Source organism: Lepisma saccharinum, chromosome 11 (genome assembly GCF_977018435.1).
Source record: "Lepisma saccharinum chromosome 11, izLepSacc3.1, whole genome shotgun sequence".
Lineage (NCBI taxonomy): Eukaryota > Metazoa > Arthropoda > Insecta > Zygentoma > Lepismatidae > Lepisma > Lepisma saccharinum.
In genome coordinates, this window is record NC_139239.1 from 73,472,711 (window position 1) to 73,495,533 (window position 22,823).

The window sequence follows — 22,823 nt, forward strand, 5'->3', positions numbered from 1 at the left end:
AGATATCTTATCTGCAATAATCTTCAGTCTGTCTGCAAAGGACGTTAACAAACCAAACGGATTGAGAGAATTCTGTTTTATTTTCCATGCAGCTTTCTTTTCTTTTCCATCATCGATAAAAATAAAAACTGATCTGTGAAAAACTTGCCTCAGAGCATTTATAAATACGTATAAATTCAATGGGAATTGGATTAATAAAAGTTGGAGATTTCTAAGCTCCTGTTATTGAAACATCTACTTGCAAGAACCATGACTACACACAATTTTGGATTCATTAACACACTTTTCTCTATAAAGCAAACAACCTAACCATTGAACATAGAGAGATTTTGGTAATGTGAATTCAGGGCATGTTTGATGCACACATTGCAACATGTTGCACCTTCTTGGTGCCAGAAACTCAAATTCCTTAAACATGATTCTCGAGACTACATGTGATCAAAGTGAAAGAATGGAATCCTACAAAACAAAGTGTCATATTTCCTTACATAATTAACAGGATCCCTCCTTCAGTACAGACATTAACAGTATATCACAATAACAGAAAACACACAGTTACCTCATTTGCTGATGAGCAATTTTTGGAAGGGAAATCACTGCATTCTATTACATGTCTGATTTAGCTAATCAAATACATATATATATCCTGAAAGGAGAATTCTGATAGCATCCATGGTGCTAGTGGCCAGAGCACTAAGAAGGTGGCCATAATCTGATGCAGTCTCAGTGCTGTGAAGGCAGTCATTTTATAATAGTGTTAGGAGAAATATGGAAACTCTCTTAGTCTCCCACAGACTGCGACGAATGTGCTGTAATCCGTTTTCTCACATGTTCAGAAGCAGATGGCGACAGAGATCCAACCACAGTTGTGTGAGGTTGTAACGACCCGACGAGTGGCAGTATGGTCACACGATAGTCCAGACAATTCACGGAAGGCTGAACCAATACACACACCCCATACAGCTGAGCGCACATAGGCTCTTCTCACTTCAAGTGAGAGATCTTCGACCACTATCTGAACAGACTAGACTTTGAACCTAGCGACTTTCATCCCTTCATTCAGCTAAAGTGGATTGTAGCACAATGTTTTCTGCCAGTGGCATTGGGGTACAGACAGTTCCAGTCTTTGGCAGCAGACAAATATGACCTGGGCATACAAAATTTAGTGCCATGCCAATGTTACTATTAGGGATGGACGAAATCGGAAATTTGAAATCGTGATATATCAAGAAAATATCACAGATGATACGATATTTTTTCCGGATTGTGATATCAGCGATATACCATCTCCATGATATGTATCGCCAGATATCGTGACAATATATCGCGGACACAATATACACTCCTGACAAAAAAGTTTGGAATATTGTTACGTTAAGACAATAGGTGACATGGCCTTGGAATGCAACAACACATGGTATCTATCTGATGGACATTCTTGTCTTCTTGCTGACATATATGCCACTGTGCCCATCAGCAGTGCCAGGGTTTTTGTTATTAGCAACAAATGCAAAATGTAACTGAGAGATGCAGCAAGTAGTATATGCACAATTTATCACAAATGTGACTGATTTCCGGCTGTAATTTTGTAGTGAATTTTTTCGCGAAAATTGACAGTTTCTGCAAACATTCATTTTAATGATAAAAACTTAAAAATGACATTTTTTACAAATTTATTTTTAAGAAATATATTCGATTTGAAGATGTTGTCTGCAAAGGAATGAGAAATTATTTGAAGGCACACTAACCCGAAAGTCTTATCTTTTACAGGGTCTGTATTTTAAGTAATGAGAATATTTTTTTTCTGCCGTGACTACACGTCAGAGCGCTCTGGGACCGGTGGGAGTCTGTAGTGGGGGGTGTGACCTTGAAAGTGCTCCAAGCGGCAGTTGCCTGCTGGCGTCCCTTGAGGCATGATCACGCGTGGCGTGGATGTCTGCAAAGTAGTGTGTGCAAGAGCAAAATGCAGTAAAACATGGAACAGCGGTACGCGATCAAATTTTGTGTGCACCTTGGAAAATCTGGTGCAGCAACGCTGGAAATAATTCAGCAAGCGTACGGCACTGACAGTTTATCACAAACGCAAGTGTTTCGGTGGCACAAAATGTTCAAAGAAGGTCAGGAGAGTGTGGAGGACGAACCCTGTGCAGGGCACCCGTCAACCTCAAGAACCAGAGACAACGAACAACATGTGCAAGATTTGCTGAACGCGGAGAGGCATGTCAGTGTGTGGTTTATCGCGGATACACTTGGACTCGATAAAATGGTTGTTCACAAAATCATCACCGAGAATCTTGGGATGAGAAAAATTTGCGCCAAGCTCGTCCCGAAAGTTTTTACGAATGAGCAATTGCACAACCACGCGGTCGTGTCACAAGATCTTTTGGAATATATTGAAGACAACCCTCAGTTTTTTGACTGTCATTACCGAAGATGAAAGTTGGATCTTCGAGTACGATCCAGAAACAAAACAGCAGAGCACCGCATGGCACACACCGTAGTCGCCTCGACCAAAAAAGGCACGCATGTCCAAGTCCAGAATCACAGTATTGCTGATTGTGTTTTTCGACAAGAAAGGTGTGGTCCACATGGAATTTGTGCCTGCAGGACAGACAGTCAATGGCTCCTTATACGTGGAGGTGTTAAAAAGGTTGAAGAGACGGGTCAACCGCGTGCGACCAGAAATTGCCGCTGATTGGAAGCTCCTCATGACAATGCGCCATGTCACACGTGGTTAGAGTTTTAGAGAGTTCCTGACTAAATCTGGCATCACAACGATTCCTCAGCCTCCCTACAGCCCCAACCTTACCCCTGCAGATTTTTCCTCTTTCCCAAAGTGAAAACAGCCCTCAAAGGACACCACCACGGAACCCTGGATGCGGTCAAAGCGGCTTGCATGCGTGATCTGAAGGCTGTTCCAGTTGATGACTTTCAGGGAGCATACGACGTATGGAAAACGAGCCTGTAGACAAGTGTGTTGACGCTCAAGGGGCATACTTTGAAGACTACTAAAGGTTTGTAGCAATATCTGTAATAAATTGTTTTCTGGATTTATTCTCATTACTTAAAATACAGACCCTGTATGTGCAGGTGACTGGGTTTTCCTGATCCTTTGTAACATTCCATTTATTTAGAAATACATTCGTTTTTAGCTGCAAGAGTAATGAAAGTCACTGTGGTTACCTCCTTCAAACACAGACAGTGACCTTTTTTTCACAGTACAATTTGTAGTGTCAGATTTGAGAAGAAGTGTGAAGGAGAAAAATGTTGTCACTTGTTGTATGTTGATGTTTCATGAATGAAAATACGAGGGTCACTATTTATATTTTGAGCCTAACAATGAAAAAACAGAAATTTGGCACTGAAAACTGCTATATTGTTTTTTGAAGTATTCTCCTTTATGGTCAATACACTTTTGCATTCGTTCGAACCATTTGTCAAAGCAGTTTTTCCAATCTTCTTGAGACACCTCCATAATATGGTTTTTGAACGCATCAACGGCATCTTCGTTGTCCACGCAATTTATTTTTGACATTCGGGAACAAGAAGTAGTCATTGGGTGCCAAATCAGGACTGTACGGTGGATGACCCATCAATTCGATTTTTTGACTGTTCATAAAGTCGGTTGTTAGACGAGATGTGTGACAGCTGACATTGTCTTGATGAAGAATGATCCGACGGAGTTTGTTTGTTTTCCGTATTTGACCGAAGACCTCTGGCAAACAAATTGTTGTGTACCATTCAGAGTTGACCGTTGTACGTTCCTCTAAAGGCACAGTTGCCACATGACCAGTTTTCCCGAAAAACAGGCGACCATTTGTTTCGATGTGCTTCGAGCGCGAACAACTTTTGAAACACCCATACAGTCGACTGCTGTTTACGTTCCAGCTCATATGCATATATCCATGATTCGTCACCTGTTACAATCTTATATACATCTTTTGAAGCACCACGATTGTATTTATTGAGCATTTGTTTGCACCAATTGACGCGAGCGTCTTTTTGAGTTTTTGTCAAATTGTGTGGGATCCAACAAGAACATACCTTACTCACAGCTAAATGATCACATAATATTTAATATATATGCTGGTGGAACTAATGCCTATGGTTGCCTCAATATCACAGTATGTCACATGATGATCTTGCAGTATTAGGTTTTGCACAGCATCAATGTTTTCTTGAACAACACCTGATTTTGGACCACCTTCGCGAATCTCGTCGGTGAGCGAATGGCGGCCACGATTAAATTCGTTATATCAGCGGTTCACAGTGGCAAAGGATGGGGCTGCATCGCAAAAGGTGGAAGTAAGTTGATCGATGCACTCTTGTCTTGATAATCCACGCCGAAAATCGTAAAAAATCATCGCACGAAAATGTTCACGAGTTAATTCCATTTTATTGTTGTCGCGCAATCTCCAAGGCAACATAAACAACACAAATCAAGCTATTGACAAAACATTTGAAGTACGTTATGGTCAACAATGCCAGAAGATTCCGTGCAAATGTCAAATCGCGCCTACCTTCAATCAGTGTTGCCAAGGCTCAAAATATAAATAGTGGCCCTCGTACATGAGAGAGAGTGTTTTGTACACTCCACTTTTTATAAAATATAAATATAACTGAATAAGGCTGATTTTCAGAAGATAAAATTTATTATTTACTATTTTTAAGCTTATACAAGGTGGTGCAAAATTCCGTTTACAACGCTTGTGGGGTGAATCGCCAAGTAAAAACAAGGAAAAAATGCCATGTGAAAAAATGTCGAAATCGGCACCGTTTGCGAGTGACAGGCGTGCGAAAATCGCCTCACACCATGTGTAAAGCACAATAACTCAAGAAGGAAGAAAGATATGAATGGCGGATTAAAATAATACAAAGAAAGTCGTGCCTGACGAATACAATGGTGAAGAAAATTGAGGCCCAGTGTACGATCCAGAAACAAAACAGCAGAGCACCGCATGGCACACACCGTAGTCGCCTCGACCAAAAAAGGCACGCATGTCCAAGTCCAGAATCACAGTATTGCTGATTGTGTTTTTCGACAAGAAAGGTGTGGTCCACATGGAATTTGTGCCTGCAGGACAGACAGTCAATGGCTCCTTATACATGGAGGTGTTAAAAAGGTTGAAGAGACGGGTCAACCGCGTGCGACCAGAAATTGCCGCTGATTGGAAGCTCCTCATGACAATGCGCCATGTCACACGTGGTTAGAGTTTTAGAGAGTTCCTGACTAAATCTGGCATCACAACGATTCCTCAGCCTCCCTACAGCCCCGACCTTACCCCTGCAGATTTTTCCTCTTTCCCAAAGTGAAAACAGCCCTCAAAGGACACCACCACGGAACCCTGGATGCGGTCAAAGCGGCTTGCATGCGTGATCTGAAGGCTGTTCCAGTTGATGACTTTCAGGGAGCATACGACGTATGGAAAACGAGCCTGTAGACAAGTGTGTTGACGCTCAAGGGGCATACTTTGAAGACTACTAAAGGTTTGTAGCAATATCTGTAATAAATTGTTTTCTGGATTTATTCTCATTACTTAAAATACAGACCCTGTATGTGCAGGTGACTGGGTTTTCCTGATCCTTTGTAACATTCCATTTATTTAGAAATACATTCGTTTTTAGCTGCAAGAGTAATGAAAGTCACTGTGGTTACCTCCTTCAAACACAGACAGTGACCTTTTTTTCACAGTACAATTTGTAGTGTCAGATTTGAGAAGAAGTGTGAAGGAGAAAAATGTTGTCACTTGTTGTATGTTGATGTTTCATGAATGAAAATACGAGGGTCACTATTTATATTTTGAGCCTAACAATGAAAAAACAGAAATTTGGCACTGAAAACTGCTATATTGTTTTTTGAAGTATTCTCCTTTATGGTCAATACACTTTTGCATTCGTTCGAACCATTTGTCAAAGCAGTTTTTCCAATCTTCTTGAGACACCTCCATAATATGGTTTTTGAACGCATCAACGGCATCTTCGTTGTCCACGCAATTTATTTTTGACATTCGGGAACAAGAAGTAGTCATTGGGTGCCAAATCAGGACTGTACGGTGGATGACCCATCAATTCGATTTTTTGACTGTTCATAAAGTCGGTTGTTAGACGAGATGTGTGACAGCTGACATTGTCTTGATGAAGAATGATCCGACGGCGTTTGTTTGTTTTCCGTATTTGACCGAAGACCTCTGGCAAACAAATTGTTGTGTACCATTCAGAGTTGACCGTTGTACGTTCCTCTAAAGGCACAGTTGCCACATGACCAGTTTTCCCGAAAAACAGGCGACCATTTGTTTCGATGTGCTTCGAGCGCGAACAACTTTTGAAACACCCATACAGTCGACTGCTGTTTACGTTCCAGCTCATATGCATATATCCATGATTCGTCACCTGTTACAATCTTATATACATCTTTTGAAGCACCACGATTGTATTTATTGAGCATTTGTTTGCACCAATTGACGCGAGCGTCTTTTTGAGTTTTTGTCAAATTGTGTGGGATCCAACAAGAACATACCTTACTCACAGCTAAATGATCACATAATATTTAATATATATGCTGGTGGAACTAATGCCTATGGTTGCCTCAATATCACAGTATGTCACATGATGATCTTGCAGTATTTGGTTTTGCACAGCATCAATGTTTTCTTGAACAACACCTGATTTTGGACCACCTTCGCGAATCTCGTCGGTGAGCGAATGGCGGCCACGATTAAATTCGTTATATCAGCGGTTCACAGTGGCAAAGGATGGGGCTGCATCGCAAAAGGTGGAAGTAAGTTGATCGATGCACTCTTGTCTTGATAATCCACGCCGAAAATCGTAAAAAATCATCGCACGAAAATGTTCACGAGTTAATTCCATTTTATTGTTGTCGCGCAATCTCCAAGGCAACATAAACAACACAAATCAAGCTATTGACAAAACATTTGAAGTACGTTATGGTCAACAATGCCAGAAGATTCCGTGCAAATGTCAAATCGCGCCTACCTTCAATCAGTGTTGCCAAGGCTCAAAATATAAATAGTGGCCCTCGTACATGAGAGAGAGTGTTTTGTACACTCCACTTTTTATAAAATATAAATATAACTGAATAAGGCTGATTTTCAGAAGATAAAATTTATTATTTACTATTTTTAAGCTTATACAAGGTGGTGCAAAATTCCGTTTACAACGCTTGTGGGGTGAATCGCCAAGTAAAAACAAGGAAAAAATGCCATGTGAAAAAATGTCGAAATCGGCACCGTTTGCGAGTGACAGGCGTGCGAAAATCGCCTCACACCATGTGTAAAGCACAATAACTCAAGAAGGAAGAAAGATATGAATGGCGGATTAAAATAATACAAAGAAAGTCGTGCCTGACGAATACAATGGTGCAGAAAATTGAGGCCCAGTGTACGATCCAGAAACAAAACAGCAGAGCACCGCATGGCACACACCGTAGTCGCCTCGACCAAAAAAGGCACGCATGTCCAAGTCCAGAATCACAGTATTGCTGATTGTGTTTTTCGACAAGAAAGGTGTGGTCCACATGGAATTTGTGCCTGCAGGACAGACAGTCAATGGCTCCTTATACGTGGAGGTGTTAAAAAGGTTGAAGAGATGGGTCAACCGCGTGCGACCAGAAATTGCCGCTGATTGGAAGCTCCTCATGACAATGCGCCATGTCACACGTGGTTAGAGTTTTAGAGAGTTCCTGACTAAATCTGGCATCACAACGATTCCTCAGCCTCCCTACAGCCCCAACCTTACCCCTGCAGATTTTTCCTCTTTCCCAAAGTGAAAACAGCCCTCAAAGGACACCACCACGGAACCCTGGATGCGGTCAAAGCGGCTTGCATGCGTGATCTGAAGGCTGTTCCAGTTGATGACTTTCAGGGAGCATACGACGTATGGAAAACGAGCCTGTAGACAAGTGTGTTGACGCTCAAGGGGCATACTTTGAAGACTACTAAAGGTTTGTAGCAATATCTGTAATAAATTGTTTTCTGGATTTATTCTCATTACTTAAAATACAGACCCTGTATGTGCAGGTGACTGGGTTTTCCTGATCCTTTGTAACATTCCATTTATTTAGAAATACATTCGTTTTTAGCTGCAAGAGTAATGAAAGTCACTGTGGTTACCTCCTTCAAACACAGACAGTGACCTTTTTTTCACAGTACAATTTGTAGTGTCAGATTTGAGAAGAAGTGTGAAGGAGAAAAATGTTGTCACTTGTTGTATGTTGATGTTTCATGAATGAAAATACGAGGGTCACTATTTATATTTTGAGCCTAACAATGAAAAAACAGAAATTTGGCACTGAAAACTGCTATATTGTTTTTTGAAGTATTCTCCTTTATGGTCAATACACTTTTGCATTCGTTCGAACCATTTGTCAAAGCAGTTTTTCCAATCTTCTTGAGACACCTCCATAATATGGTTTTTGAACGCATCAACGGCATCTTCGTTGTCCACGCAATTTATTTTTGACATTCGGGAACAAGAAGTAGTCATTGGGTGCCAAATCAGGACTGTACGGTGGATGACCCATCAATTCGATTTTTTGACTGTTCATAAAGTCGGTTGTTAGACGAGATGTGTGACAGCTGACATTGTCTTGATGAAGAATGATCCGACGGCGTTTGTTTGTTTTCCGTATTTGACCGAAGACCTCTGGCAAACAAATTGTTGTGTACCATTCAGAGTTGACCGTTGTACGTTCCTCTAAAGGCACAGTTGCCACATGACCAGTTTTCCCGAAAAACAGGCGACCATTTGTTTCGATGTGCTTCGAGCGCGAACAACTTTTGAAACACCCATACAGTCGACTGCTGTTTACGTTCCAGCTCATATGCATATATCCATGATTCGTCACCTGTTACAATCTTATATACATCTTTTGAAGCACCACGATTGTATTTATTGACCATTTGTTTGCACCAATTGACGCGAGCGTCTTTTTGAGTTTTTGTCAAATTGTGTGGGATCCAACAAGAACATACCTTACTCACAGCTAAATGATCACATAATATTTAATATATATGCTGGTGGAACTAATGCCTATGGTTGCCTCAATATCACAGTATGTCACATGATGATCTTGCAGCATCAATGTTTTCTTGAACAACACCTGATTTTGGACCACCTTCGCGAATCTCGTCGGTGAGCGAATGGCGGCCACGATTAAATTCGTTATATCAGCGGTTCACAGTGGCAAAGGATGGGGCTGCATCGCAAAAGGTGGAAGTAAGTTGATCGATGCACTCTTGTCTTGATAATCCACGCCGAAAATCGTAAAAAATCATCGCACGAAAATGTTCACGAGTTAATTCCATTTTATTGTTGTCGCACAATCTCCAAGGCAACATAAACAACACAAATCAAGCTATTGACAAAACATTTGAAGTACGTTATGGTCAACAATGCCAGAAGATTCCGTGCAAATGTCAAATCGCGCCTACCTTCAATCAGTGTTGCCAAGGCTCAAAATATAAATAGTGGCCCTCGTACATGAGAGAGAGTGTTTTGTACACTCCACTTTTTATAAAATATAAATATAACTGAATAAGGCTGATTTTCAGAAGATAAAATTTATTATTTACTATTTTTAAGCTTATACAAGGTGGTGCAAAATTCCGTTTACAACGCTTGTGGGGTGAATCGCCAAGTAAAAACAAGGAAAAAATGCCATGTGAAAAAATGTCGAAATCGGCACCGTTTGCGAGTGACAGGCGTGCGAAAATCGCCTCACACCATGTGTAAAGCACAATAACTCAAGAAGGAAGAAAGATATGAATGGCGGATTAAAATAATACAAAGAAAGTCGTGCCTGACGAATACAATGGTGCAGAAAATTGAGGCCCAGTGTAAATTGCGCAAGGGAACTCTCAAAGAAAGTGGGGAATCCCATGATGGAAAATATAGGAAATTTGCTACTATTTTCTACATTATGTTGAGATCGGAATGTAGGCAGTAAAAAATGACGACGTATGTCCACATGTCCCACTACTGCTGGGACACCCTCCCACAATCGGGAAATAGGAAAATAACTGCAAATCTCCTGTTGCACACGGTTCTTATTGCGGTACGAACAAGAAAAGAAACCAAGTTGTCGCATGTCCCACTACTGCTGGGACACCATCCCAAATGGAAAAAAATACCGGAAAATCATAAAAAATCAATCATCAATCCCTTAATGTTGACACACTACTTTGCAGTACGAAAAACAAAAGTTAAACAATGGCCACATAACGTCAGGCTGTACATACTACAAGAGAGCTCCCCAAAGAAAGTGGGTAATCCTCGAAGGAATGAAGACGGAGAATGGCGAGAAAACGCACACAATGGCATGTAACATTTCCAGGCACAGCACATCTGGAAGGGATTCCACTGAGAAGCGCACAACCTCCACACATGCAGATCGATGGTATGAAGTACAGTGATCTCCAGCATCTTCACTCGCACCTTTCACTAAAGGACACTATGTGGTGCTGATAGGGGCTCTCAAACATCGGTATACTCAGAGACTTTGTTGAAAATATCCACCATTGACTTCAAGACAAAGATGGCATCGGCGAAGTACTGATTGTCTGATACGCGCAAATACCTCTGGCATGTCAACAATTGTCCCAGCAGCGGCACTAACACGAGCAACGAGGTCTTCAGCACTTTCCACAAGGGTTTCATACACGAGCCTTTTCATTTCTCCCCATACACAGAAACCCTGTGGTGTGAGGTCAGGGGAACGAGGTGGCCACGGTAAAGGTTCACCCCTGCCAATCCAACGATCGCCGAAAATATCGTTGAGTAAGGCCCTGGCTCCCCGGTCGAAATGTGTGGGGACGCCATCGTGTTGAAACCAGATACGTTGTCTACCTGCCAGTGGAACGTTTTCCAAAAGTTCAGGTATTACGTCATGTAGAAACACCCGATAATTCCCACCACACAAAGTAGAGGGCAAAATGTACGGGCCTATCAAGTGGTCACCTACTACGCCACACCATACATTCACTGCGAACCTATGTTGATGATGGCGCACAATGATTGCATGCGGATTGTCCATATCCCAGACGTGGCTATTGTGGCTATTGAACATGCCGTCCCTGGTGAACATTGCCTCATCGGTCCACAAAACTATTGTTGGGAAATCCGGAATGGCAAGAGTTTGTTGCACGTACCATTGGCAGAAATCCATGCGTAGGGGAAAGTCCGTGGGCAGTATGTGGTGCACCTTATGCAATTTGTATGGGTGAAATCCCTCCTCCTGAAGAACGCGGAACACATTGCTATAGTGGGTTTGTCGCGTACGAGCAACGGCACGTGTGCTGGTGCCAGGTCGGTCTCGTATCACGTCCAACACGTCCTCTTCAAATTGCACAGTGCGCACAGTGCGGGGTCTTCCACAATCCCACCTACGGGGTAGTAGAGATCCAGTTTCACGCAGTCGAGCATCAAGTCTTTGAAAGAGTGCATTTGCTGGTAACCGCCTATTGGGAAAACATTCGTGATACGAACGCCGTGCTTCACGGCTGTTTCGGTTTGCCTCTCCATAAACGAGATGCATATCAGCAAGCTCGTGGGTAGAGTACTCCACCATTGTCCTGTTCGAGAACTGCCCAGCAACAGGGGCACTTTCCCTCCGAGTGACGGATCACAACTACCGTGATTAGCACCCACGTAATGTCACACAGGTGTCCACGCAGTTTTTGCAAACCGAGAAAGAACACGGAATACGTACTCTACGTACAATTATTCCTTGGCGCAATTCAACCACACACACACGCCAGACTAAACTCCACGCTGCGACACACAGAACAGACAGGAAGAACAACGGTCGATTACACTCTCTACGTAGTATCCACCAACGCTAATACGTAACAGGTGACCTACACTCCCAGCGCCTCTAGTGGGGTTTCCTGTATAAATTAGCTTAAATCAATCTCAGCGTAATCTGACGGCAGAGCGTCATTTTCGGATGAATTTCCTATTTCCCGATTGTGGGAGGGTGTCCCAGCAGTAGTGGGACATGTGGACATACGTCGTCATTTTTTACTGCCTACATTCCGATCTCAACATTATGTAGAAAATAGTAGCAAATTTCCTATATTTTCCATCATGGGATTCCCCACTTTCTTTGAGAGTTCCCTTGCGCAATTTACACTGGGCCTCAATTTCTGCACCATTGTATTCGTCAGGCACGACTTTCTTTGTATTATTTTAATCCGACATTGATATCTTTCTTCCTTCTTGAGTTATTGTGCTTTACACATGGTGTGGGGCGATTTTCGCATGCCTGTCACTCGCAAACGGTGCCGATTTCGACATTTTTTCACATGGCATTTTTTCCTTGTTTTTACTTGGCGATTCACCTCCCAAGAGTTGTAAACGGAATTTTGCACCACCCTGTATGTTGCAAATATTATGCCTTGTATAAAATCATTCTTTAATTAGCAACATTATGTATAAGTACATGGCATTAAAAATTACCACTATAAACCCGATATTTTATATATTTTTCCTGCCCATCACCTATTACTATTACCTAATATAATAATATTTCCCAACTTGTGCATAATATAACAATATTCCAAACTTTTTGTGAGGAGTGTATATCACTAAAATAACATGATGATACATTGCCAACACGATATATATCGGCAAAATATCGTGACTATATATCATCTGGACGATATATCGCCCCACACTAGCTAGGGATAGATGATATTGGAAATTTGCTATTGCGATATATCGTATAGAAATTATCGTCACAGACAATACAAAACAATATTTTTTTCTGTATTATATAGGCGATATATAGTCTTCACAATATATATCGCTAAAATATTGTGACGATACATTGCAGACACGATATATATTGCCAAAATATCATGACTATTATAGTCTACACTAGTTGACATCGCCTGGACAATATTTTTCCTATATCAAGATATATATCGTCTGGACGATATATCACCCAACACTAGTTATTACTGACATTCTTGTTTTATTTCACTGCTAATTGGAACTAGCATTCTGGATGCTCCTCGTTGAAAGCTCTAGTGCAGAAAAACAAACAAAATAAATCGCAAATCCGATACCTTCAGCACGCTGAGGGTTATGTAAGTGCTTCCAGTGGTGAACCAAGTACTTTCTCTGTCAAATTACTGAGGGAGAATGATGACTGCTTTTGCTGTCACCATGTTCATGCTCCTTAGTTTTAGGTATCCAGGAAGTTAATTACAGTTGTCTCTTGTTCATAAATAATTGCCAACTTGCCTTGAACATTAATACAAATAGGGACCGTGAAGGTAGGAATCACACATTCTCGATCTTGATCTTTGTAGAGATATGAGGTCAGCACCACCATGATCCTCCCAGGATCACCCTCAGATGCACATGGATGAGAGATTGCGTGAACCTCATGGGGGCACTGACAAAAAATTCCATCCCAGAGTATTGAACCTGGGTCTGCCAAGTTGCAGACATACAGATCAAATTGATTTCGTAAGCACTGGATTCCGGGGCTAACTGACTAATGTGACGTATTCCAAAGTTCTAAGTTCAAATCCTATTCTGTTAAACAAGTTGGGCTAAAGCTCTTTTTTAGTCTTAAGGCGAGCACCCTATAAGCTGGCAAGGGAAGTAAGGATCGGGGAAGCGACCAATCCAGCACGATAAGAAAGGCAGCAACCATTCAAAGAGGTTCAAGTAGTACTTTTTTATCGTGTTGTGTCTCTCGGCACAACTGATGTTGTCTGGCTGGTCAGCCGCATAATGCCCACTCCCTGCTTTCCTTGCCAGAACTATGACTGGCCGTCGTATGAGTGGAAAATACCTTTAGTAAGTATTACTTTGAAAATAGAAGTGCCAGAAATGTACTAACTGTGCTCAGGTTATGCAAAAGTATTTGTAGTTGCAATTTAGGTGCATTTGTGGTGCACTTATAGAACATATTTTGGATACTTTGTCAGTGGCATGCCAAAGGAGTAGGGTTGGTGCAAATCTTGATCACCTCTCCATTGGCTTAGATTCCTAAATAAAATAAAATTGTACAGTACAGTGCAAGAAATACTCTTTAAAAAACCTACAAAATACTACTAAAAAAAATTCAAAAAGACATTATATGTGAGGAGAGAAAAATATGGGTAGCAAGGCCATGTGAGTGGGGCCACCCAATGTACGAGGGTGGATCATTAAGTATCGCACAACATTTTTTCCCCGTGATGCTATTGTGGCTGGGATGTTGAAATTTTACAGATGTATAGTTTGAAGTTCGTGCTAGAGGCGGCATTTATTCGATCAGGTATAACTCTTGCGGCAGAAGCGTGAACTACTTAACAAAGATGGCACGCATGTTATTGTTGTCAACGTGTTAAAAGCAAAGAGCAGTAGTTCGTTTCTTGTGGACGAAAGGACAAAACCCTAGTGAAATTCTCAGGGAAATGTTGGTCGTGTATGGGGAAGAGTGTTTGGATCGTAGCAACATCTCCAGGTGGTGCACATTCTTTCAAGGAGGCCGTGTGAACCTCGTTGACTCGTCACGTTACAGCCATTGAGCAGGCAATTCTCAACGACCGGCGGATCCATCTGAGAACCTTGTCAGGGTGGTTCAACATTTCAGCCTTCCATCTGTTTTGGCCCAATCAAGAAATTCCTAGGTGGCCAACACTTTAATTCCGATGAAGAAGTGCAAACGGCTATATTCCCAATTGACTGAGTTCTGTGAACAGGGTATATTGAAACTAGTGGGGGAAAAGTGTTGAAGGACTTGGCTCCTATGTCGAAAAGTAGCTAAAAGATGTGGTTTCAATGTGTATAATTTATATTGTCTTGCCTATAAAACTTGTTTTTTAAAAAAATTGTTGTGCGATACTTAATGATCCACCCTTGTATTAGTGGTAACGTCCAACTTGTAATCAAGGAGTCACAGGTTCGATACCCAGTGGAGCCACATTTTATAGTGGTTCAGATCACAGTTTAAATGTAGGTCCAGTCACAATTAGCCTGTGTGTGCATAAAGTGGACTTAAAAACAACAATTCAATCCAAAGCCATTTGACCAAATAGGTTTATATTCTATGACTTGGTTGTTAGAACTAGTCAAAAATGGTGCATGCATTCTTGGTAACAAATATGGTTTTTAAAAGAAGTGAATGTTAAAAACTTTTACTGCTGTTTGATTAAGATCCACGCTAATTGCAACGAACCCAGGTGTTATGACTTGCCAATATGAATTTATGAACATGCATGTCTAAGAATAATTGAAAAAGTAAACAGTAAGAAGATTATGTACTGGATATGTATCAATATGAGTGATGAATACAGTTATGATAATATTAAAATCTACTTTTATATTTGGTGAAGTTACTGTAATTTAAGCTTCAAAATGCAAATATTTGCTTGCTTGTATACAGGGTGTTTCGTAAGTTCGTTTACAATGGTTGGGAGGTGATTCTACGAGTGAAAATAAGGTGGAAAGTTCATGTAACGAAATTCCGGAAATGGCTTTGTTGCCGAGTTGTTGACGTTTGAAAACGTGGGAAAATGATTTTCCGAAGTGAATAATGGCAAAATGGGTGGAGAGAAGTCGTCAGTGATGGGCGGTAAACTAAGAAATTGGGTATGCTCGTCAAAAAATCACGCGGCAATGTTGTGCAATGTCGGCGCAAGGGATTCCCCAAAGGATGCAAACGAAGATGTTGACGGGAGTGGGGCGGGTGTGCGTTCTTCGTGAGCTGGTATCGACGAAAATTGGCATGTGTTGAATGGCACCAAAAAACAAAGAAAATTTCCTGAGCGAAGGGCACGATGACGTAAAAACAAAAAAAAATGAACTGTCATAGGTTGCATACCCTGAAGGGCACACAGTATGCTTAATGGAGATGTGAAGGGAACCTCATCACAGACTGTTTTCAAAGTGTCCACCATGTACTTCCAAGCAGAGGCCAAATCAAAGGAGTGTCTAGTGCGACCCAACAACCCCGCCGTTTCTGCTATTGATGCTGCAGCTACATTGATACAGGCAACGAGGTCCTCGGCTGACACGACAGGTGTTTCGTAAACGAGGCATTTCATCTTTCCCCAGAGGGAGAAATCCAGGGGCGTAATATCAGGTGATTGAGGTGGCACAGGCCCTCCCCTGCCAATGCACTGGTTGTGGAATACGGTATTGAGGAAATGTCGCACATTCCGATCGAAATGTGGGGGTACACCGTCATGTTGAAACCAGTCTTTCTCAGTGCCAAGGGCACGTCCTCTAGTAGTTCAGGCAAAACTTCACTGAGAAATGCTTGATAAGTGGGTCCACATAGGCGAACAGGGAGAATGTACGGTTCAATCAAATGGTCATGCAGTATCCCACCCAACACATTCACTGCAGATCTGTACTGATGATGTGCCAGTAGCAGTGCATGTAGATTTTCATGTTCCCACACATGACTGTTTTTCCTATTGACACACCAGTTTTCGTGAAGATAGCCTCATCAGTCCATAGTACGGTATTCTAGAAATTGGGGATAGTTTCAATTTGATGAACAAACCATTGGCAAAATCCTCACGTGGGACAAAGTCCCGAGGTAAAAGTTCTTGCACTTTCTTCAATTTGTACAGGTGCATCCCCTCTTCTGCCAGGACTCGCCACACATTCACATGGGAGGTGTTTCGTTTGTGGGCTAGTGCGCACGTACTGGTGTTTGGATGATCCATCACTGCAGTTAGCACATCTTCCACAAACCGTCATGTTCGCACACTTCGCGGTCGTCCAACTTCTCGACGAGGTAGCAACACTGATCCTGTTTCCCGAAGTCGAGTGTCTACAGTTTGAAATAAGTTGTACGATGGTAACACCCTATTTGGAAAACGTGCGCCATACAGACACCTTGCAGCACGGCTATTACCTCCAACCTCCCCATAAATCAGATGCATGTCCGTCAGCTCTTGGGACGTGTATGCAGCCATCCCTTACACCAAGCTACAAGTGTTTATGGCCGTTAACACTAGTACACTTCACAGAACACGATGGCCTGTGACTAAGAATTAACACGTAACACTGATAGGTCTAATGTTTGCCCAACACTACTGTCCAAGAACCTCACGTCTTTCCATTAAACCGTGAATGTTTAACAACCTGCTGCTGGCACAGACACGTGCGCTCCTTCATGAGGAAACCTACACTGTTGGTGACCCTAGCGGAAAATGTGGTACTTAAAGTAAGATCACACGGACCCCCATCTGCCCTTCAGGGTATGCAACCTATGACAGTTCATTTTTTTCATTTTTACGTCATGGTGCCCTTCGCTCAGGAAATTTTCTTTATTTTTGGTGCCATTCAACACATGCCAATTTTCGTCGATACGAGCTCACGCAAAACGCACACCCACCCCACTCCCGTCATCATCTTTGTTTGCGTCCTTTGGGGAATCCCTTGCACCGACATTGCCGCATGATTTTTTGACAAGAGCGTACCCAATTTCTTAGTGGACTGCCCCGACAACTTCTCTCCAGCAGTTTTGCCATTATTCACTTCGGAAAATCATTTTCCCACATTTTCAAACTTCAATTACTCGGCAACAAAGCCGTTTCCGAAATTTCATTACATGAACTTTCCACCTTATTTTCACTTGTACAATCACCTCCCAAGCATTGTAAACGAACTTACGAAACACCCTGTATAATTAAATTTTTATTAGAAGTTGAATTTAATTTCTTTGTGGGACACCCTGTATAATATTCACTCCCACAGCTTCTAGCTAACAATGGAAGACTTTACTATCAGTCTTTGGTGAGTAATGAACTTACTTTTTAAATCCAAAAACCTTGCCAGGTCATTTGATGATTGTGGGTTTCCAATACCATGATAAAACAGGTCAAATAACGAGACCAACCTTGTTTGTTTACATTGTTATCCTTTGGCTATTTCTTGCACATAGTGTAAAAGCTTTCATTCAAAGTACTCCACTTCGTTATGTTCCAATAGTAGTGCAAGAGGTACAGGCACAAACAGAGGTGAGTCAGATTTTTTATTTAAGGGAATATTGAAAGCTAGGAATGTGAGGGTGCTGCCACTGGGTGGATTCGAGAGCCCTCCCACCCCCCACTATGAGAAAATTTCAAGGTTTCTAACAGCAAAGCCAGATAAAAAGAGATCAATGGAGAAGAATAGCGAGAGAGAGAGAGAGACAGAGAGAGAGAGAGAGAGAGAGAGAGAGAGAGAGAGAGAGAGAGAGAGGGAGAGAGAGGGAGAGGGAGAGAGAGGGAGGGAGGGAAACAAGTCAGTTGCTATAAAACACTAGCAGTACTCTTGCTTGCTTTTTCTGTAGCACACGAGTCAAGTATAATTTTAGAGAAAAAAATCATCCAAATACCAAGGCCATTTTCTTTAATTTTAGTAAAATGTGAGCAACAATGATGAGCAACAATTTCTTTCTGATGCTTGATGAGAAACTTTCCATTCCTGAGCATGCCTCCACAGTCACAAAGGATTCCATGCCTGTGCTAGTTCTGTTCTACTGAAATAAACAATCTCTGTTCTCGGTACATTCTCCAAATCTTATGCTTCCCCTGAAATTAAATACTGTTCTCCCCTCAAATCTAGTTAGATTAACTCTGTTCTAAATTTCTTATTAACCATTATTTGGCACAGTCTTCCATTTGCAAGACACCTGATGTAAAACCCATACTTATGAAAATGCTAAACATTGGCACTTCCTCGCGAGCGAGAGAAACTGGCTGATCACACTTAAATGAAATGTATTATTCTAATTTACATTATGTACTACGTACACACAAGTATTTATGAAATTAATCTTGCCACAAAGTTGCTGGGTTCACCCTAATTGACGCAATTAGCCAAAAATAGAAGAGAAGTGATGCTAAATGACAAAATATATTTTAAGGTTAGGTGGAACAAGTGGGGATGGGGGTGCCTACAGCCTTGAGGGAGATGGGTATCTCTACATGCAGTATCACCATAATGCAAGTATTAAGTTTTATCCTCACAGCAGGAATACTATACATTCAAACCAAGTTAACTCCTTGCCTATTTAACATACATTTACGACTGTGACGTTATGCTTTCTGCACCAGCCTTGGTGATTTTTTTTCAACTTCCTTCTTCTACCAATAACCACTAAAACATATTAAAGTTAAATGAAAACCTTACAAGGGTGTAAAATACAAACAGCACTTCATTGTTCTGTATCTTGGGAACAGTGATACTTATGGTTTGAAGAGCGACCAGAAGGTGGCAGTATGTCAGAATGCAATGACACAGCAGTATTGTTAAAATGGCAACTGCAACATGCACCAAGGAGGAACAGCAGTCCTCTGCATTTTTTAAATAGTGAATCGATCAAACACATTGAAATTCATCGAAGAACGGAAGTGAATACGGTAATACTTATCACTGCTGCAAGTGTATGAACAAAATAGGAAGCTTCTAAATGGAGTTACTTCTGCCACAAGATTCTCCTCGACCAGGTCAGACACCAGAGGTTATTGCAACAGTTGAAGCCATAGCGGAGAAAAATCAGCACATAACAGTGGATGAAATAGCTGCCTCTGTGGATACAAGTTATTAATCAGCATGCCACATTGTCCATGATTTCCTACAGTTCCATAAGGTTTTGACAAGGTTAGTGGCATGACAGTTGACAGCAGAATTGAAGGATTGACATCTGTGAGGGACTTGTGTGGTACTTAGTTGAGGGCGGTGCCTCCTGGGAATAACTATCACCAGAGATGAAACCTGTGCCTACCACCATCAACCAGAAACCAAGCAAGGAATGGTGTCACAGTTCCTTGCCACAACTTAAGTTCCACACACAACCATGGGTGGGAAAGGTTTTGCTGACTCACTCTTGGGATGAAAATGGAGTCACTTTGGAACACTACATATCTACTGAAGAAAGAGTCACCACTGCTAAATGCAACCACTTCCATCAGGTCCAAACAACTTCTGAGAATAGATGATTTGTTGCAACATGACAATGCTCAACCCCAACTGTTCCCATACGTGTCCTCCACATCAACCATATTTGCCAGAATTCGCCCCCGGAGACTTTCACATCGTTGGACTTCTCAAAGAGACAATGGGAGAAAAGTATTTCCAGTACAATGAAGAAGTGAAGCAGGTAATGCACAAGAGGCTATTCTCACAGCAAAATAATTTTATTCTAAAGGTATCCATGGACTTGTGCTGGAACATTTGCATTGTATGCCATGGAGACTATATGAAAAATCATTTAGCAGTGCACCTTTTGTATTCAATGCATTTCAAGATAATTTAAATTTACATATTGAAAAACTAAATGTTGATGCTAGTACTGTGGAAAAGAGTCTGGGTGTGTATGAATTAAGAATGTAGAGGGTTGGATGATTTCAAAATCAGATAAAATTGGAATATTTTAAGAGTTAACTGAAGTTAGATAACCTTTAAAATTTCCACTTGAGTATTAAACTATCCTGCATTTAATTGTCTATATTTTTATTAATTGGCCACATAAATTAAATATATACTTTAAAGTACAATAGCACAGACAATTGAGTTACTTGACCTATCATGACACTTATGACGTAAGGGGTGTCTATTTCTAAGAGCACTCACTTGTCGACCTCTCTTCCATGCAGTACACCCTAGCTACATTATTGCAGGCTAAGGTCAGCCGCACACCGGATTATCGCTGTCATCTATTCTTTACAAGAATTGATTAACAAAGAATGAATTTTTGTGTAGTGCATTAATTTTCATATCAACGGATTGGGCATTGCTATTTAAAAAAAAGGTATTAGTATGAAGGAGAGCATGAATTCTCTCTACGTTGTAAGTGGAAACTGTTTTTCAAGCTGATTAGTAAGCTAGACACGATGCTTGAAAAATATGATTAATAAGTATTTACAGAATCGCATGTATTCCTTATGGGAAATCAACGACAAGTTACGGCTAATCAAATGGGAGTTTAGACTTTTCCTACTACTATGACATAGTTCAAAGTGTCACGTCCATGTACTTTTTTACGTCATTGGATGTTTGATATTCCGAGAAAACAAATAAAAGAATGGTCCTATAAGCCTAATGCATTTATCCTTGCCTCCTACGACCAGGATGGCCGTAGGAGGCAAACCTGCCAAACCTGATGTGCATAAAAGAGCTAAATTTCACCATTACTAGAGCTAAAGGTGAGTTTCAAGGAGCTAGATTAACGAAGGCTGCTTCAAGTGCCTCCTTGGGTAATTTTAGGTGTCAGAAGGGTGGGGGCACTGCTATTACCGTTAGCCTTAAAGTGACTGCAATTTATTCTTAATTTTCACCACCTAGATTTGGTGAAACCCCCACACTACCTATACGCCTTCCTGGCATGGTGCAAAGCACAGTGGAGCACTTACAATATTGTCATCTTCATGTTAGCCACAGTGCTATAAAAAAGTAGCTGGGGAGGTAAGACTGGTGCGAGTGGCACAGCTAATATAACAATATCATGTCACGTGCAAAATGCACACTCATGGCAAAAGTTGGTCTTGTAGGCCGGAGCCAGTGGTAGGCATCATAGTGGGGCAGGGGGCAGGTGCCACAATTCACAGCCAAATGAGTGCACGAAAGAGCCAGATCCAGCTCTAGTTCCAAAAGAGTGAAGTTGGCAACAGTGATCGGCAGCTGCCCCTGCGAGGAAGACCTAGGGGAAATTGTCCCTCCCCACCTTAAGCAGCAGGAACCACTGTGCATTCCAGCTCACTTTAAGCACTGCTCCTCCCTCCAAAAAAGGAAAAAGTTTAATTGTGTACTGCAACTACATAGTTATTCGAGCAATAATATTAAACTGGCCTAAAGGTAGTTTTCCTTGTACAATTTACAATATGTTTTGTACGTAAGGTAATTTATAATAAGCCTACTTTTTCCACATAATGTAATTGTAACGTAATTCATCTCCTGTGTCACTTCATTCCATAGCGCAGCAATTTTGTCCTCATTATGGTGCTCAGTCTATGAATAATCGTACAGCGGAGGCCGCTTGAACAAGAACGTTAACTTCTCTGCATCAAACCTACACATAATATGTGCTGTCAAACAATACAGTGATGAATCACATGCAGATGGTACGTTGAGAAGAAAGGATTTGCACATGCAGATGGTACACTGAGAAGGAAGGATCTGCACATGCACAGAGCATTTTGTCACATCAAATTCTCGGTACATTCAGATTTGACGCAAACCGTCGCAACGTGACTTGAGTCAAATGTTTTGTCCGGTGTTCAGTGGCTCATAAGAGCCCCATGTTAAAATTTCCCAGAGTCAGTTTGCAACAAAAATGATGTGTCATGTTGGATCTGGTGTGTGGCTGGCCAAACTAGGCTCTGGTACCTGGATAATCCTCTGCGGAGGCTTGTGTTGATTATCCATAGGTGTTTGTGATTATCCCTCAATCCACCTCTTATCACCATTCATTCCAAATGACTCAAGTATCCAAAAGTGGTAGAAGAGAGTCAATGTAAACTAAATCAACAAACTAATAAAACTTGAAACACTTACCGGACCCATTATTGTAGCCTGCCAGTGGAATACTGAAAAGAAAATATACAAGGTTTCGTGAAATAGATATAGATTAAAAACACATTAACAAGAAAAGCTACTGATAATTATAACAACCTTTGCATTGTAGTTAATGAATATAATGAAATAGCATGATGTTAAGATCTGGAGAGGCTTTATTGACAACTGGCACACAAAACTTTGCCTGATATTATTATTGTAGTTTTACACTGTAATTGATTGCAGAACTGGAAACAACTTATTCCCAATAAAATCAAATAGCCTCAACAAAAAAGTTCTGTTCATTTCCTAAT

At 41.3% G+C, this 22,823-nt stretch overlaps 1 protein-coding gene across 1 annotated transcript in view; it reads right to left on the bottom strand.

The window, feature by feature from the left end:
- The window catches only part of eff (ubiquitin-conjugating enzyme E2 eff), a 46,023-nt gene that overhangs the window by 13,693 nt on the left and 9,507 nt on the right, over positions 1 to 22,823 (bottom strand). The window contains exon 3 of the mRNA XM_083131404.1: positions 22,510 to 22,541. Coding sequence (XP_082987530.1) covers positions 22,510 to 22,541 — 32 coding nt within the window. The remainder of the gene's footprint in view (positions 1 to 22,509; positions 22,542 to 22,823) is intronic.